Raw genomic sequence first — 15763 nt, forward strand, 5'->3', positions numbered from 1 at the left:
TGAACTAACTCTTTCTGCAAAATGAGTAAGATCTTGTTATATCTTAACTGAAACAACTAATGTTTATATTTGAGGAGGGGGCATTTTATTTTATTTTTTTAATTTAAATTTTAAGTAGTTAACATACAGTACAATATTGGTTTCTGGATTAGAATTCAGCGATTCATCAGTTGTTTACAGCACCCACTGCTCATAACAAGTGCCCTGCTTGGTATCCATCACCCATCTAGCCCACCCCCCACCCACATCCCTCCATCAGCCCTCAGTTTGTTCTTTATAGTTAAGTGTCTCTTATGGCTTGTTTCTTCTTTCTTTTTTTTCTTTTCCCCCTTCCCATGTTTTCTTTCTTAAATTCCATATATGAGTGAGATCATATGGTATTTGTGTTTCTCTGACTGACTTATGTCACTTAGTATAATATATTCTAGCTCCATCCATGTCATTGCAAATGGCAAGATCTCATTCTTTTTGATGGCTGAGTAATATTCCTGTGTGTGTGTGTGTGTGTGTGTGTGTGTGTGTGTGTGTGTGTGTTTACACACATACACTGCATCTCTTTATCCATTCATCAGTCCACGGACATTCGGGTTCTCTCCATAGTTTGGCTGTTGTTGATAATACTGCTGTAAAACATTGGGGTGCATATGTCCCTTCAAATCTGTATTTTTGTATCCTTTGGGAAAATACCTAGTAGTGCAATTGCCGGATTGTAGGGTAGTTCTGTTTTTAACATTTTGAGGAACAAGGATAGGGCATTTTAATATATAATAGCCACTATTTTAACTCTAAAATTTCCATTAAAAAGCTGTTAGAGTTCATAAGTGAATTAAGCAAAGTTGCAGGATACAAAGTCAACACATTAGTTCCGTTTTTGTACACTAGCAATGAACAATCCAAAAGCAAATTAAGAAAACAAATCCAGGGGCGCCTGGGTGGCACAGCGGTTAAGCGTCTGCCTTCGGCTCAGGGCGTGATCCCGGCGTTCTGGGATCGAGCCCCACATCAGGCTCCTCCACTAGGAGCCTGCTTCTTCCTCTCCCACTCCCCCTGCTTGTGTTCCCTCACTCACTGGCTGTCTCTACCTCTGTCGAATAAATAAATAAAATCTTAAAAAAAGAAAAAAAAAAAAAGAAAACAAATCCACTTACAGTAGCATCAAAAAAATACTTAGGAATAAATTTAGCGAAGGAGGCAAAAGACTTGTGCACTGAAAACTACAAAACACCGCTGAAAGAAATTTAAAGAAGACATAAGTAAATAGAAAGACATTGTGTGTTCATGGATTGGCAGACTTAATATTCTTTTTTTTTTTTTTTAAAGATTTTATTTATTTATTCGACAGAGATAGAGACAGCCAGCGAGAGAGGGAACACAAGCAGGGGAGAGGAAGAAGCAGGCTTATAGCGGAGGAGCCTGATGTGGGGCTCGATCCCATGACGCCGGGATCACGCCCTGAGCCAAAGGCAGACGCTTAACCGCTGTGCCACCCAGGCGCCCCCAGACTTAATATTCTTAAGATCATAGTACTACCCAAAGCAATCTACAAATTCAATGCAAACTCTATCAAAGTCCCAATGGTGGTTTTTCTTTTTGTAGAAACAACAACAAAAAAACCCATCCTAAAATTCATATGGTATCAGAAGGGACCACAAATAGCCGAAACAATCTTGAAAAAGGACAGAGTTGGGGGAATCACACTCCACATTTTGAAACTGCAAACCTATAGTGATGAAAACAGTGTGCTACTGGTATAAAGACAGACATTTAGATCAACGGGATAAAACAGAGCCCAGAAATATAAACCCACATATATGAAATTATTTTTGACAGTGTTGTCAAGACCATTCAGTGAGGAAAGGACAGTTTTTCCAACAAATGATGCTGGGAAAATTGGATACGCAAACGCAAAAGAATGAGTTTAGACCCCTACCTCACACCATAGACAAAAACTAACTCGAGATGAACCAAAGGCTAAGTGTAAAAGCTAAAACTACAGAACTCTTAAAAGAAAATACAGGTATAAATCTTTATAACCTTGGAGTAGGCAGTGGTTTTTGTTTTTGTTTTTTTTAGATATGACATGAAAAGCACAAGGATAAACAGATCAATTGAACTAAATCAAGATTTAAAACTTTGTGCTTCAAAGGACACCATCAGGGAGTGAAAGAACATCTCACAGAATGGGAGAAAATAATTGTAACTCGTATCTGAAAAATAATTGTAACTCGTATCTGTAACTCGTGTCTAGGATATGTAAAAGACTTTTAGAACTCAATAATAAAAAGGACATAATTTTTAAATGGGAAAAGATCTGAATAGACACCTCACCAAAGAAGATATACAGATGGCAAATGAGTAAATGAAAAATTGCTCAACATCATTTGTCATTAACAAATTGCAAATTAAAACAACAAAGATTCTGCTGCACACCAGTTAGAATAGCTAAAATCCAAAACACTGACAATACCAAATGCTGGTGAGGATGTGGAGCAATAGAACTCATTTATTGCTGATGAGGATAAAAGAAGTATAGCCACTTTGGAAATTACTGTATGATTCTATGATTCTGTTAATGTGAAATGTCCAAAACAGGCAACTCACTCCATAGAGACAGAGAGTAGGTAAGTGTTTTCCTGTGGTTGGTGGGGAGTTGGGAGGAAATATGGGAGGGGAGACTTAAAAGAGTATGGTCTTCTTTGGAGGGATGATGAAAATGTTCTAAAATTGTGGTTATGGTTGTACAACTATGAATGTACTAAAAACCATTGAATAGTATATCTTAAATTGGTCGCTTATATGGTATACAAATTATATTTTAGTAAAGCTATTTTAAAACCAAAATAATGCATTAAATTTTATGTATTTTATAGAAAAGGCCTTTGGAAGAATTCAGTAAATTTAGTGGGAGTTTTGATGTTACCACAGTTAGAGTAGCAGTGCATAAAGTATACTAGATAAAACATTTAATAATGAGTACTCATACATACTTTTTCTTTTGACCTCAAGGTCCCTGAGCAGCAGCCCATTACCTTGTGTAGTGGAGTTGAAGATACAAAGCATTATGAGGAAGCCAAGAAATGTGTCGAAGAATTAGCATTGTACCTGAAACCACTCAGCAGTGCTAGAGGTAAATTGGATGCAACTATCCATGCTAAACATGCTTATTAAAGATGTTTTTATTATCATAAAAATTGTGGGCCATAGGGGCATCTGGGTGGTGCAGTCAGTTAAGCGTCCAACTCTTGATTTCATTTCAGGTCATGATATCAGGGTCATGAGATTGAGCCCCATGTCAGGCTTCATGCTCAGAGTTTACTTGAGTTTCTCTCTCCCTCTGTCCCTCCCCCTCCTCTCTAAAATAAATCTGTTTTGTTTTTATTTATTTTATTTTTTAGAAGATTTTATTTATTTATTAGCGCGACAGAGATAGTGAGAGAAAGAGCACAAGTGGGGAGGAGAGGGAGAAGTAGGCTCCCCACTGAGCAAGGAGCCTGACGTGGCACTCAGTCCCAGGACTCCAGGATCATGATCTGAGCCAAAGGCAGACCCTTAACTGACTGAGCCACCCAGGCGCCCCATAAGTAAATATATTTTTTTTAAAAATTGTGGGCTATAAGTGAATGCTAATGAAATTCACTTATTTATTATAAATCAAACCCACAAACACTAATATCATTACAAACCACATCAAATAGGTGAATTTAGAGTTTATGTGATGTTGGAAACATTTGAATGAGTTGCAAAAGTAAGCGTGAATATACTAATGGTTTCAGAAGGGCTGTCCATCATGTGACAACTCTGGATTGTCTGCATTCTATTCAGTTTTATATGGTGTGCCATAGGGAATGAATTAAAACTGGAAGTTGATCTTACTGCCTTGCCATTATAGCTTATTATTTCATTAGGAAGGTAAAATTAACCATTATGAAATAGTATGCCAGAACTGTTATGACCTCAAGATTTGAGTCTTAAACTAATTATTGTTTTCTGGCTTTTTCTCCCTTTTCCTCCATGGTTATGATGAATAATGATATATTTAATGTTGTAATGAGTGTTATATTTAAATGAGATAACAGCTTTTGTATACTTTTAAAATGAAAACTAGGCTTTATATAATTTTATCTATTATTTAAACATTCTAGCAGAACTGGGAACTGTTCACATATGCATAAGTCAGTCAGGCCTTCAGAGGAAGTTTTTCTGGACTCTTAAAATTGCATCGTAAACGTAGAAATAACTTTTTACTTTCTTTTAAAGGAGTGGGTCTGAATAGCACTACTCAGAGTGTTCTGAGTCGCCCAATGCAGAGGAAGCTGGTGACTCTGGTCCACTGCCAGCTAGTGGAAGAAGAAGGCAGGATTCGTGCTATGAGAGCAGCTCGATCTTTAGGTGAACGAACAGTTACAGAACTCATTCTTCAGCACCAGAATCCTCAGCAACTCTCCTCTAATCTTTGGGCAGCAGTCAGGGCTAGGGGTTGCCAGTTCCTTGGACCAGGTATGTGATCAAAGTTTGATATTTACTATACTAGTAATTCTGAAAGTATGGTGTTAAGAACTATAAGTGTGATGTATAAAGCCTAGTTCTTTGTAATATTCTGTTGTTACCAAGAAATATCGCACTTGACAATCATGGCTTGGGTATTTCCATATCATTTTAGAGCGTGTAAAACTTTTCTAGATGTCAAAAGTTTTCAATTTGATAGAAGTTTTTCTTGAATGTATTAATTTTTCATCTGTTTTCTTAAATAAAATATGCAGAGTGGAATATAAAATTGCCCCAAAGTGGTTCAAAAGTATAACTGTGAATATGTGTTACTGTGTTGTGTTGGCCATCAAGTGGTACCTGCAGAAATTATTAAATATTGCCCTTCTAATAAATAAATTTACCATATCTTTGTAAATGATAAATTTCGGTTTTGCCTAACTTTTCCTAGCAATGCAGGAGGAAGCCCTAAAGCTGGTTCTCCTGGCCTTGGAAGATGGTTCTGCTTTGTCAAGGAAAGTATTGGTTCTCTTTGTGGTGCAAAGGTTGGAGCCGCGGTTTCCTCAGGCCTCTAAAACTAGCATTGGGCATGTTGTCCAGCTCCTTTATAGAGCTTCCTGCTTCAAGGTATGAACTAATTCTAGATTTCAGCTTGAAAGGAAACATTGTCTTTTCCCCAAACTTAAGTAGTAAAACTTTGAGTTTAATAAAGTTGCCCCTCAGAAAATTTCAATAATTATTTTTCTTTTCAAAAATGTAAAATAAATAAATAAATAAAAGAATGTAGGTGGTGTCCTATTAAAGTTAAATCTTGTTATATTAAATTTTGTGTATTAGATATTGAACAACATAGATCAAACTGAAGTTTATAGATTTTTATATTTGAAGAGGCTGATAAGCTGTGTCATCTTTCCACCAAGACTATATGCAGAATTGGTCTGAACAGAGAATAATTGAAGCAAGAAGTTTCATTTTTGCTCTTTGCTCCTGCTGTAATTCCACATATACAGTACTGGATTCCATTTGTCAAATGAAACTGGATTTCATTTTCAGTATATATAGTAATGCTGGACATACTGTTTTGTATCCCAAATTGAATCAGCACTACTTCAAATATCTGTGCTATGTATCATTTATCATTCATCCTGTTTTCCTGACTTCTTAATGTCAAGGCTTCTTGCTTCCGACACACACACATAACTAGTACTTCATGGACCAGGGAGGCATGCCTCTAAAAAATTTTTTAATTCATACAGAATGTAAGGATATCCATTCCTGGGTCACCATGTCCCCTCATCTGACATTCAAAACTAAAAAATCCTATAGTCTACTATAGTTTATTTTCTCATTTCCTGAGAAAGATAGAATAGTTTGCAGAATCAACAGGAAAGCATACCAATTTATTTATATATTTTTTAAGATTTTATTTATTTATTTGACAGAGAGAGTGCACAAGGGGAGTGGCAGGCAGAGAGAGAGGGAGAAGCAGGCTCCCCACTGAGCAGAGAGGCCCACCTGGGGTTCGATCACAGGACCTGAGCTGAAGGCAGATGCTTAACCAGGTGCCCCAAAAGCATACCAATTTAATTAAAAAAAAATTTTAAAGCTCTAAATAAGTGCCCACATTATTATGTTTCTTTCTAGAGTCAGATTATATATATACTGAAAATGAGGTGTGCACTCCAGGTCTGTACCCAATCCTGTCCTTGGCCTTAGGTGCCTCTGTAGCTGTCAGAAACTCTAGCCAGAATAACTCCCAGCTAGTTCAGATTGTCCCCCAAATAACTCACATTTGTTGTAATGATTATAATAACATGATTGTACAGTGTAATCTGGAATACACTTCAGAATGTCTGTCTGCTTCCAAAGTTCTTTGTTCTCTAATAACAGCACCGGACAGACACAATATTGCAAGCTTAAAAAATAAAAGGAAAGAAAAAGGAAGTCCATCCTTCCCCCATGAAGAATAAGGGGTCCCAAAACCCCAGAATACCCACAGTGAACCTCTTTTAATCCTAATTAAAAGCATTAATAGGGGTGCCTGGGTAGCGCAGTCGTTGAGCGTCTGCCTTCGGCTCAGGGCGTGATCCCGGCGTTCCGGGATCGAGTCCCACATCGGGCTCCTCCGCTGGGAGCCTGCTTCTTCCTCTCCCACTCCCCCTGCTTGTGTTCCCTCTCTCGCTGGCTGTCTCTGTCACATAAATAAATAAAATCTTTTAAAAATAAAATAAAATAAAATAAAATAAAAGCATTAATAGTAATTAAAAAGAGACTGGAAATGTGTAAAAATCCAATTATTTTTCATTTGGGTGATGATTATTTACCTTTATTTCATTGTCTACCTGCTTGCTTCTCTTGTTGGTAATATGTATAACAATCTCCATCATGAAAAGACTTGTCTTCTCTCATCACAATAGGTCCATACCCTAAATTTTTTTCACTATGGCAGAGTTTCTGTTAAGTATCTACCAATACCTATTTCATTTTCTTTGTGAAATTCACGTTGGTAGGCATTTTCCATTCTTCCTTGTAGCTGTATGTGTCCATATAGCTGTATTCTAGCTGCATCCTTTTAGCATCTCTTTTATTTATTTCCATTTGAAAAACCTTTTCAGGGGCGCTTGGGTGGCTCAGTCCTTAAGTGTCTGCCTTTGGCTCAGGTCATGGTAAATGAAATCTTCAAAGAAAAATCTTTTCAGACCGGGATAATTCTAATCCTTCTTAGTACAGTATAGTTCCAGGACTTACTTTAGACATTGCATCTCTTAGAAATCTTCGACTGTTTTTAGTTAAAAGACAGTTTTGAGAACCAAGGCAGGGACCCCTAGTATATCATATAGAAAACATTCTACATTTTAATAAGGTTTAGCCTATATTGAGAGGATGTTTTTGTACATCCACATACGCATTTGGTATTTTGACTTGCCTTTAAACAGTGGCAAAATATACTTTGTTTTTGTGGCTCTGGTTCTTGAGTTTTTAAATCTACTTGTTCTTTTATGGACTTACCTAACAAAATTTAAGTTAGACCTTCTTATAATAAGAATGAAATACATTTGGGGTGCCTGGTGGCTCAGTTGGTTAAGCTACTGCCTTTGGCTCAGTCCCGCATTGGGCTCCCTGCTTAGCAGGGAGTCTGCTTCTCCCTCTGACCCTTCCCCCTTCATGTTCTCTCTCTTAAATAAATAAATAAAATCTTAAAAAAAAGAGAAAAGAATGGAATACATTAAAAAATATAATCAAGATGACCTAGAAGTCTTAACTAACCTGTGCTGTAGTTTTCTTTGGTGAAAGAAAAAAATAGGAACTTTCTACTACAGGAATTTGAGTCATTATGGGAATAAAAGGTTATTAACAAGGTGTAAAATATATTCTGAAATGTGTTAGGATACAGGGGATCCTGGACTAGAATTAATTATTTACTTTGGGGGTACCTGGGTGGCTCAGTTGGTTAAGTTTCTGCCTTTGGCTCAAGTTGTGATCCCAGGGTCCTGGGATCGATCCCTGCATTGGGCTTTCTGCTTAGTGGAGAGCCTTCTTTTTTTTCCCTCTCCTTCTGCCCCCCCCCCCCCCCCGCTTATGCGCTCATACGCTGTATTTCAAATAAATAAAATCTTTTTAAAAAATTATTTGACTCTGATTTCTTGAGCCTTTGGCTTAAATCCAGCTTGATTCAAAATGTAGCAATATAGCAAAAATAACTGTAGTACCTACCTCAACAAGTTTAGAGAATTAAATAAGTTAATATGTCAGTATGATGGATAATAAGTTAACACACTGACTAGCACATACTTAGGGCTCAGTAAGGGTTAATCATTTTAATTACTGAAAGATATTATCCTTATTATTTTACACTTTGTGATGGTGGCTCAGCCTGCAAAACTCCATGGAAAGTTAAGCTAAGCTCAGATTAATCATCTTTAGAATCATACCAGCTTCTGTATGAAGCTCTTTCAGTTAGGTGTATCAGCCAGCTCAGTGCCAGACAAGCCCAAGTTTAATAATTCACAGTTATGAAGAAGAAAAATACATTTTCCCCCAGAATAATTACATATTTTCTTCACTTTTTAAAAGTCATTGCTTTATGTGTGTGTGTGTGTGTGTGTGTGTGTATGTATATATAAAGAAGTAGGCTCCATATCCAATGTGGGGCTTGAACTCATGTCTTGAGACCAAGAGTCACATGCCGTACTGGCTGAGCCAGACAGGTCCCTTGAGTATTTTCTTCTTTTCAAAAATGCATATATACAGGGGCGCCTGGGTGACTCAGTTGTTAAGCGTCTGTCTTCGGCTCAGGGTGTGATCCTAGAGTCCTGGAATCGAGCCCCACGTCAGGCTCCTCCGCTGGGAGCCAGCTTCTTCCTCTCCCACTCCCCCTGCTTATGTTCACTCTCTTGCTGGCTGTCTCTCTCTGTCAAATAAATAAATAAAATCTTTTTAAAAAAATGCATATATACACATACACAATTTAAGCTCTCTATATGTGTTAAGATCTATCCAATCTTGGGATTTTGCCCCAGCATATATTCATTCTTTCGTGAGACCTATTCACAAGATTCTGACATCTTTAAAGGGAGAAATGTTTTATAGGCAAAAGAGTGTGTTCCATTTTAATCTCGTTATTGTTGTTTAAAGAAATGTGTTATATTAAAAATTCTCTGTTCTCTATATGTGCTCATATAAAGTATAAACTCAATTTTGTTTCTTACCTGACTCATGAGATTATGTGTGTCTTACTAGGTCACCAAACGTGATGAGGATTCTTCTTTGATGCAGCTAAAAGAAGAATTTAGAACCTATGAAGCTCTGCGGCGAGAACATGACTCCCAGATAGTGCAAATTGCTATGGAAGCAGGCTTACGAATTGCACCAGACCAATGGTCCTCTTTGCTTTATGGAGACCAGTCTCACAAGTCTCATATGCAGTCAATTATTGACAAGGTAGACCCTTTTTTGTTCCTTAGTTCTTGGACTGATCTTGGAGTTTTGGTAATTCATAACTTAGTAATTTATTTAACAAATGTATGTTTAAGTCAATACTGTATGTCAGGCTCTTATAAATTGTATTATCTGTAGCTGAGTATCATAGCTCGTCAGGTAGTAATACCAGTTTGTTTATATAAGGGTTTTTTAAAATTAATGTATAATTGAAATCATTCATGAAAGATTTGATTAGTGTTACAGTCGTTTATCCAGGACATTCTGGCATTCTTTTGAGAGTCTTCCATCTCTATTATTGTTGCCTCTCTCCCTTGTTTTGTTCCCTGAGTTTTAATCATTGTATTAGTTAAACCTATTTTCTAAATGCCTTTATTGTCTTCCTATAACAGCCGTTCAGTGGTCTGGAGAATGTATACATTGAAGTTTCTTATGATTCTCAGCCATAGTAATTTCATGTAATAAGTTACCAATCATTCTAGGTTTGATCAAATTTTTTATAAACTTATATCTACTCTATCTCTTCTTTGTTAGGATAAAAAGTTCACTAGAGTACACATGGTCAGGCTCCATTGTTTGTTGTTGGCTCTAAGTGCTATATTTAATTCTATTAAAACTAGAGTAATCCTGTAATTGTCTTTGTTGTAATTCAACATGAAATAGATGAAAGTATAAAAAAAAGTCTTAAAGCACCATGTAAATATATATGTTATAATAGCATTAACTTTTACTATTTTACCTTAAATACTTATAACCAGAGAGATGATTATACTTTAGAGTCCACTCCCATTTAATTTAAAGAAATAAGATCAAGATGTAAGGGTAGATCAATATAATACTGTTTAGCACTTACTGAGAGTTTACTGGTGCCTGGTCATTGTAAATAATACATTTAATCTGTTCAATAACCCTGTATTGTCCCAGGGAGATAGATTAAGTACATTCCTCCACAATCACATTGGTAATCAGTGACAGGGCTGGATTTGAAGTTGGGTATACTGACTCTAGAATCCATGTTCTTAACCACCAAATCTTTCCAGACTATTCTCACTTTTTGTTATTCCCAAGATAGGATTATTTGAATGAGTAGTGTATTGATGTCAAAGGACAGTTGGGAAATGTAACTGCTTATTACATAATTTACAGTATAATGTATATTACTTGTTTTGTGCTATAAATCTTTTCTAGATACCTTTGCCCAAACTTTACCTGCAACTCCTAAGTCTGAAATTATGCAACTGAATGATTATAATGTATTGAAACTTTAGTAATGGTCTGTTAAAGGAGTAACTTTCTACCTCTGAAGAGAAACTTGGCTTGCTTTTGTAAAGATTCTGCAAGGAGGTTGACCTTTTTGTGTGGACTAGACTATATAATTTATCCTGTTAACAGTATCCTCACATCATGAGTTTAATATCCAGAGACCTCTTAAAACAGACTGGTAAACTTTGCAGTGTATGTGGCATTTTATTATCTAGAGCAGTATAACTTTCTGTGGTCATGAAAATGTTCTATATATGCACTGTCTAATATGGTGATCACTAGCCACCCACAGCTGTTAGCACCCAGAATGTGACTGTGCAACTGAAGAGCTACATTTTTATTTTATTTAGTTACTTTTAACCTAAAGAGCCACATATTGCTAATGGCTACTGTGTTGGACCTTACAGAGAATTTATTAAAAGTGATGTGAAAAAGCAATAATCATGCTAAATTAATGGACAAACATGAATTATCAGTTCACAAAGAAGAAATATATTTAATTGTTAGAATTCAGCTCCAATAATAATTAAATGCACATTTAAAACTGACATTACAAATATTGCCTATTAAATTAGCAAAGGAGACATATTGCCATACATTGCTTATGGTTTATAAAATACATTATGAATCTTTTCAGAAACAATTTGTCAGTGAATAGAAACAAAATAGTCATGTCCTTTGATCTGATTTACTATTCCCAGGAACTTATTTTAAGGAAATAATCCAAACTTTCAAAAAGGTTATGAGTTCAAAAGTGTTAATAGCCACATTATTTATAAAGTAGAAAATAAGCAGATGGTTAAAGAAGTTTATCTATCTCTCTGCTGAGAACATGGTTATATGGCCTTTAAAGTTAGTTATTTCAAGACAGATACTCTCTTCAGCTGATAAATAACAGTTTCTTTAAAAAAAATTCAGTGAAATATTTTTATTAAGTATCAGTGGGTATTGTCATTATATTAAACACTTTGAAATATTTCGTAATAAAAATGGTTAGCAATAGAAAAGTGCTTTTGTTATAATATTAATGATAACCCAGACCATAAGTTTGAAAATGATTATACATGTAAAAAAAGCATGCAAAGATGAAAAAATTGAATAAAGGCATGTTAGCATTCTAATGGTAATTTTTCATGTTTTTTTAAATGTATGCTTTTTTTAAAAAGAATTGCCTTGAGTGACCTTTTAGGGGAGAAAAATTCTCGTCTATATTAATAAACTGCATAGAGAGCTAAATGTTTCCAAGTAAGAACCTTTAGTTACCATAACCTAATCATTTCCCCCCTATTAAAGGTCCTCTATGTAGGGCCTCTTAGGGGAGTTAATGTAAGAAAGCATGTCATTAATTAAGCTTTAGGAAAATACACAACCCGATAGCTTCCGAGAATCCCAAACCATTTTAAGATTCTTTCTGAGCTGGAATGGACTTTATTGAAATTATTCAGTTCGTATAGCGGATGAACTTCAGATTGAGTCTGTAAAGGTTATACCTGGTGTCATGATTTTAGGTCTCTAACAGAACTCAAACTCACTTTGAGTTCAGTTTCATTATTCTTGGTATTATATAGCATTATCTCTAGACTCCAAATTTCAATTATTTGGAAGCACTCCAAGAGCCAAACTAATGTAGTGCTCTAAGAACATAAGATGGAAAGAGTATACTTCCAAACTGAGGAATTGAGAAAGGTCTCACATTTGAGGAATGTGCCATCAGAAGGAAGAGAGTTTACAATCTGCCAAGCTATGAATGCAGGGAAGTACAGGATTTGCTCAGGCACCAATAATCCAGTCTGGCCAAAGCCTGGAATGTGTGGGAGGATAAAATTAAATGTAATAAATTGCAAAAATGATTGCAATATTGTAAATAATCTTTACTTTAAAAGGATTAGGTGGTTTTTGAAAGTTAATATTTATCTTTTTTAAGTTGCAGACCCCAGCCTCTTTTGCACAAAGTGTTCAGGAACTAACAATTGCTCTCCAGCGAACTGGAGATCCAGCAAATTTGAACCGACTAAGACCCCATTTGGAGCTATTGGCAAACATTGACCCTAGTCCAGGTAAATAAACCCAAGGGAAATTAATGGACTGTCTTATGTGTGCCTCAATGCTACTCAGTGATTCTTTTAATTATCTTTTGTTACATTCCTTGAGAATTTCCCAGAGTAGTTACTCCAGACCTTTTACACAGTATTTAAGCTTCTGGCCCCAGCCTTGTCCATCTGTCTCTTTATTGCTTCAACCAATATTTATTTAAAACCTTTTTACTAGGGGCGCCTGGGTGGCACAGTCGTTAGGCGTCTGCGTTTGGCTCAGGGTGTGATCCTGGTGTTCTGGGATCGAGCCCCGCATTGGCCTCCTCCACTGGGAGCCTGCTTCTTTCTCTCCCACTCCCCCTGCCTATGTTCCCTCTCTTGCTGGCTGTCTCTCTCTCTGTCAAATAAATAAATAAAATCTTTAAAAAATAAAATAAAGTAAAATAAAACCTTTTTACTGTACTGCTCACTTTACCAGGGAAATAGATTCATCTGGGATCCTTTGTGTTCTCTTTCTCACATCACCGAATTGTGCTGTATTTACTGTTCTCATCTGTTTTGACGAAACACAAGTTCTTTAATTTTTTCTATAGCCTATGTCCTTAGTTGCATTTTCTTGGTCCCATTTTTTTTCCTTCTCTGTGATGATAATGTCTCATTCATCAAGTATCCACTCTTGCATATCTTTACGTTGCCAACCCTTTTTTGCTCCTTCCCCTTGACCAGAAAATCACCCAACCTTCATTTTTCACATCTAAGGTATTTTAGATTGTGTCCTGTTGCTGTCCCTGTGTTTTATTCCTGCTCCTGAGCTAAAATTCTCCTAACATTCACAAGTAATTTCCTTGTTTTGAATTCCAAAGGCAGCTTCTCAGTCCTCAGATTACTTGATTTCTCTTTAGCATTTGATAATGTTGTCGACTAATTCCTCATTATAGAAACTCTCCTCATACCTTATCTTTCTGTACTCTCATAGTTTCCTTCTGTCTTGTCTAAATGCTGCTTCTGTCTTATTTTGACCACTCTTCCCTCTCTGCCCACTAAGGAGTAGGCCAGTTGTGTTCTTGGAATTTTGTTTCTTTGCATTCTGTTGATTATGGTCATTCATTCCCAGCACTGGGTATTACTCTCTGCAGAAAATATACTCCCAAATATCTCTATCATTGTTATCTCTTCATCACTCCAGACTTCCTATCCCAAATGCTTTCTGAAATTCTTCATCATCTCCTCTGTGTTCTTCAAAGCAAATTCTTCTTCACTTGATAGCAGCTCTTCTTCCTGTGCTCTCTGTTAAAGGACCTCATTGTCTGAGGTATCTACCCTTAAAACCTGAGTCTTTTGTCTTAGCTCATATCTTTTCCTTTTACTTGCTCTACATACCATTTCAGACAACAGGATCTGTCTGTTCTTTCACAATATCCCTCTATCCCATGCTGGTTAATACTGCATTGGTGAGGGCCTTATTCTTTTTCCTGAGACTGGATGCCTTCCATTTTCCTCTACTCTTAATTTTTTCAGTCCAGTCCACTTCCTGCTGCAAATAAATCACATCTCTGATTTTATTTCTGTGCTCATAACCTTTCAGTGACACCGCATTACTTATTGAATAAGGTTTGGAACTCTTGGCATTTGGGGCCCTCTAATTTTTATTTTTTTTATCAATCTACCTTTATAGAATTTACTGTAAATGGGATGCCTGGGTGGCTCAGTCAGTTAAGCATCTGCGTTCAGCTCAAGTTGTGATCTTAGAGTCCTGGGATCAAGCCTGCTTTGGGCTCCCTGCTCAGCGGGGAGCCTGCTTCTCCTTCTCCCTCTGCTGCTCCCCCTGCTTGTGCTCTCTCTCTGCCTTTCTCTCTCTCTCAAATAAACACAATCTCTTTTTTTAATTACTTAATTAAATTACTTAATCAAACAAGGTCGGATATATTCCTAGAACATAGTCATTTTTCTTTTTTCACTGTTGTGCTTTGCTCATTCTGAGCAATTAAAAGAGCACTTCCACAAGTTCACCACCCCATCAGTCACCAACCTATTTATCTGTATCTGTGCCAATATATTCTGTCCTTGTGTAACAGTGGATAAACTGTACCTCTGAGCTAAGGCCTGTCTCCCTTCTCATGTTCCTAATATCATCTTGTCAAGTATCCTGTATTTCTTATATCATCAGGTTTCCTTCTCTACTGGAGTATTTCTGTCAACATACAAACATCCTATTACTCCTGTCAATATAACCTACTTGGACAGCATTTGCCATCTACCTATTACTCTGTTTTTCTCCTTTTAAAAAAAAAACAAAAACCAAAACATGCTCTTGAACTCACTCCAGTCAGGCATTTATCTCTGCTGTTCAACCAAAACTGTTTTGTCAGGGTCACAGGTTACTTCCATGTAGTTAATTCCAGACATCAGTTCTTGGTTCTCATTTTATTTGACCTGTTTGCAGCATTTAATGTTGTTCACTTTCTGATCCTCTTAACACTTTCTTCATTTGGCTTCCAGGCCACCACATTTTCTAGTTTCCTTCTCATTGTTTTGGAACCTCCTCTGAACCTCCTTTGCTAATTTCTCATCTCCATAGCCTCTCACTTTTTGATTGCTCTGAGAGTTTAATAAATGTATCCCTTTTCTAATACACATTCCCTAGATAATATCATCTAGTCTCATACCTTTAAATATTTATATCACTCACAAATTTACTATATTTCATCAGTTCTGACGCCCACATTTCTTTCAATCTTAACATTTCTGAAATTGGGATGCATCTATGTAAGTAATGACATGTAATTTAATCAACAATCTTATTTTGGTGGCACATGAAATAATGGTGTGTGTTGCAATTGATTTAGAAGTCTGTGAAACATGTAGTAAGTATATCTAGCCCAAACCTTCTTCCTGAATTCTTTTGTATATCCGCCTGCCTGCTCAACATCCAGCAGGCCTACTTGAATATGTAGTAAGAATTCCAAACTTAGGGGCACCTGGGTGGCTCAGATGGTTAAGTGTTTGGCTTCGGCTCAGGTCATGATCTCCAGGTCCTGGACTCG

General features: G+C 36.6%; 1 protein-coding gene across 7 annotated transcripts in view; it reads left to right on the forward strand.

Moving 5' to 3' along the window:
- Positions 1-15763, forward strand: part of RC3H1 (ring finger and CCCH-type domains 1) — a 79751-nt gene that overhangs the window by 35289 nt on the left and 28699 nt on the right. For 6 of the 7 annotated variants that reach the window (XM_045811468.2, XM_087858741.1, XM_087858742.1 and 3 more), the window contains exons 3-7: positions 3007-3127; positions 4258-4497; positions 4937-5112; positions 9226-9426; positions 12611-12743. In XM_045811468.2, coding sequence (XP_045667424.2) covers positions 3007-3127; positions 4258-4497; positions 4937-5112; positions 9226-9426; positions 12611-12743 — 871 coding nt within the window. Of the gene's footprint in view, positions 1-1457; positions 2622-3006; positions 3128-4257; positions 4498-4936; positions 5113-9225; positions 9427-12610; positions 12744-15763 lie in introns of those variants that run through there. The other variant, XM_045811471.2, reaches the window with a different exon arrangement.

The sequence above is a fragment of the Ursus americanus genome, chromosome 2, assembly GCF_024610735.1.
Source record: "Ursus americanus isolate L20-20 chromosome 2, mUrsAme1.1.p, whole genome shotgun sequence".
Classification (NCBI taxonomy): Eukaryota; Metazoa; Chordata; class Mammalia; order Carnivora; family Ursidae; genus Ursus; species Ursus americanus.